General features: G+C 33.6%; 1 protein-coding gene across 1 annotated transcript in view; it reads right to left on the reverse strand.

Annotated features, from left to right (window-relative positions):
• Positions 1-857, reverse strand: part of ABCB29 (ABC2 homolog 12) — a 2505-nt gene extending 1648 nt beyond the window's left edge. Inside the window, 5 exon segments of the mRNA XM_021434094.2 lie at positions 1-5; positions 127-212; positions 262-363; positions 366-426; positions 576-857. The exon segment at positions 1-5 is cut by the window's left edge and continues 183 nt beyond it. Coding sequence (XP_021289769.2) covers positions 1-5; positions 127-212; positions 262-363; positions 366-426; positions 576-671 — 350 coding nt within the window. The 5' untranslated portion in view covers positions 672-857.
• Positions 858-863: the final 6 nt, after the last annotated feature.

Here is an 863-nt window from a genome sequence, read left to right on the forward strand (position 1 = left end):
AGCATCTGATACATGTAGAAAATTATCTAAATCAATCATTGAAAACAATCTGAAGAACCTTTTATAAGCAAAATTACAGTAATGAGATGATAATACCAATGATGAGGGTAGTCACTGTTCACTCACCATATCTTGGGAAACAAGACCAACATGTCTTCTCAAACTTTCCAGTCGGATGTTCTGAATGTTGTGGTTATCAACAAGTATAGAACCTGCAACATGAAACGCAAGGCATGTAATCCTTCACAAAATTTGAGGAGCCCTGATCAAAAGAACCACGTGAAACCACCAGGGATCCAATGCAAAGTATAAATAAAGCTCCAAAATAAATTATTTGTATGATCTGGGGGATTAATGCCTTTGAAATCTGGCATGTTCAGACAACTTTGCATTGTTTGCTTTCACAAAAAGAATGGCTGGGAGGACCTAAAATATTATAAATGGACTAGCTAAAATAAGCAACAAGTAAAAAAGTTGGATACCTTGTAGAACATTAAGGAATTTATACAAACAGAAAAGGAACTGCAAGCAATCATGACAATGTAAAACAAATGGCCTAAAAAACCAAAGCATACCTCATTCAGATAAGCTGCAAGAGTGGCAATACTCAGATGTGCTCTCGTAGATATCTTTTGAAGTCTTTCGCCAAGATAAGCTATAACGAAAGCCATACATGGAATCACCTAAAATTCATCAGAAAATATATATATGTAGACACATTATACATCAAACGTAAAGGTAATACATTTAGGCTCCAGTTGATTGATTTTTAACTTTAGCACTTGCTTGTTTGTCTTTGGTTTCCTATTCATTTTTTATTTTTTTTTCTTTTTCCTTTCTATTCATTTTCTGTTAAAAGAAAA

Source organism: Theobroma umbraticum, unplaced genomic scaffold, assembly GCF_002168275.2.
Source record: "Theobroma umbraticum cultivar Fairchild unplaced genomic scaffold, ASM216827v3 scaffold_86.0, whole genome shotgun sequence".
Taxonomy (NCBI): domain Eukaryota; kingdom Viridiplantae; phylum Streptophyta; class Magnoliopsida; order Malvales; family Malvaceae; genus Theobroma; species Theobroma umbraticum.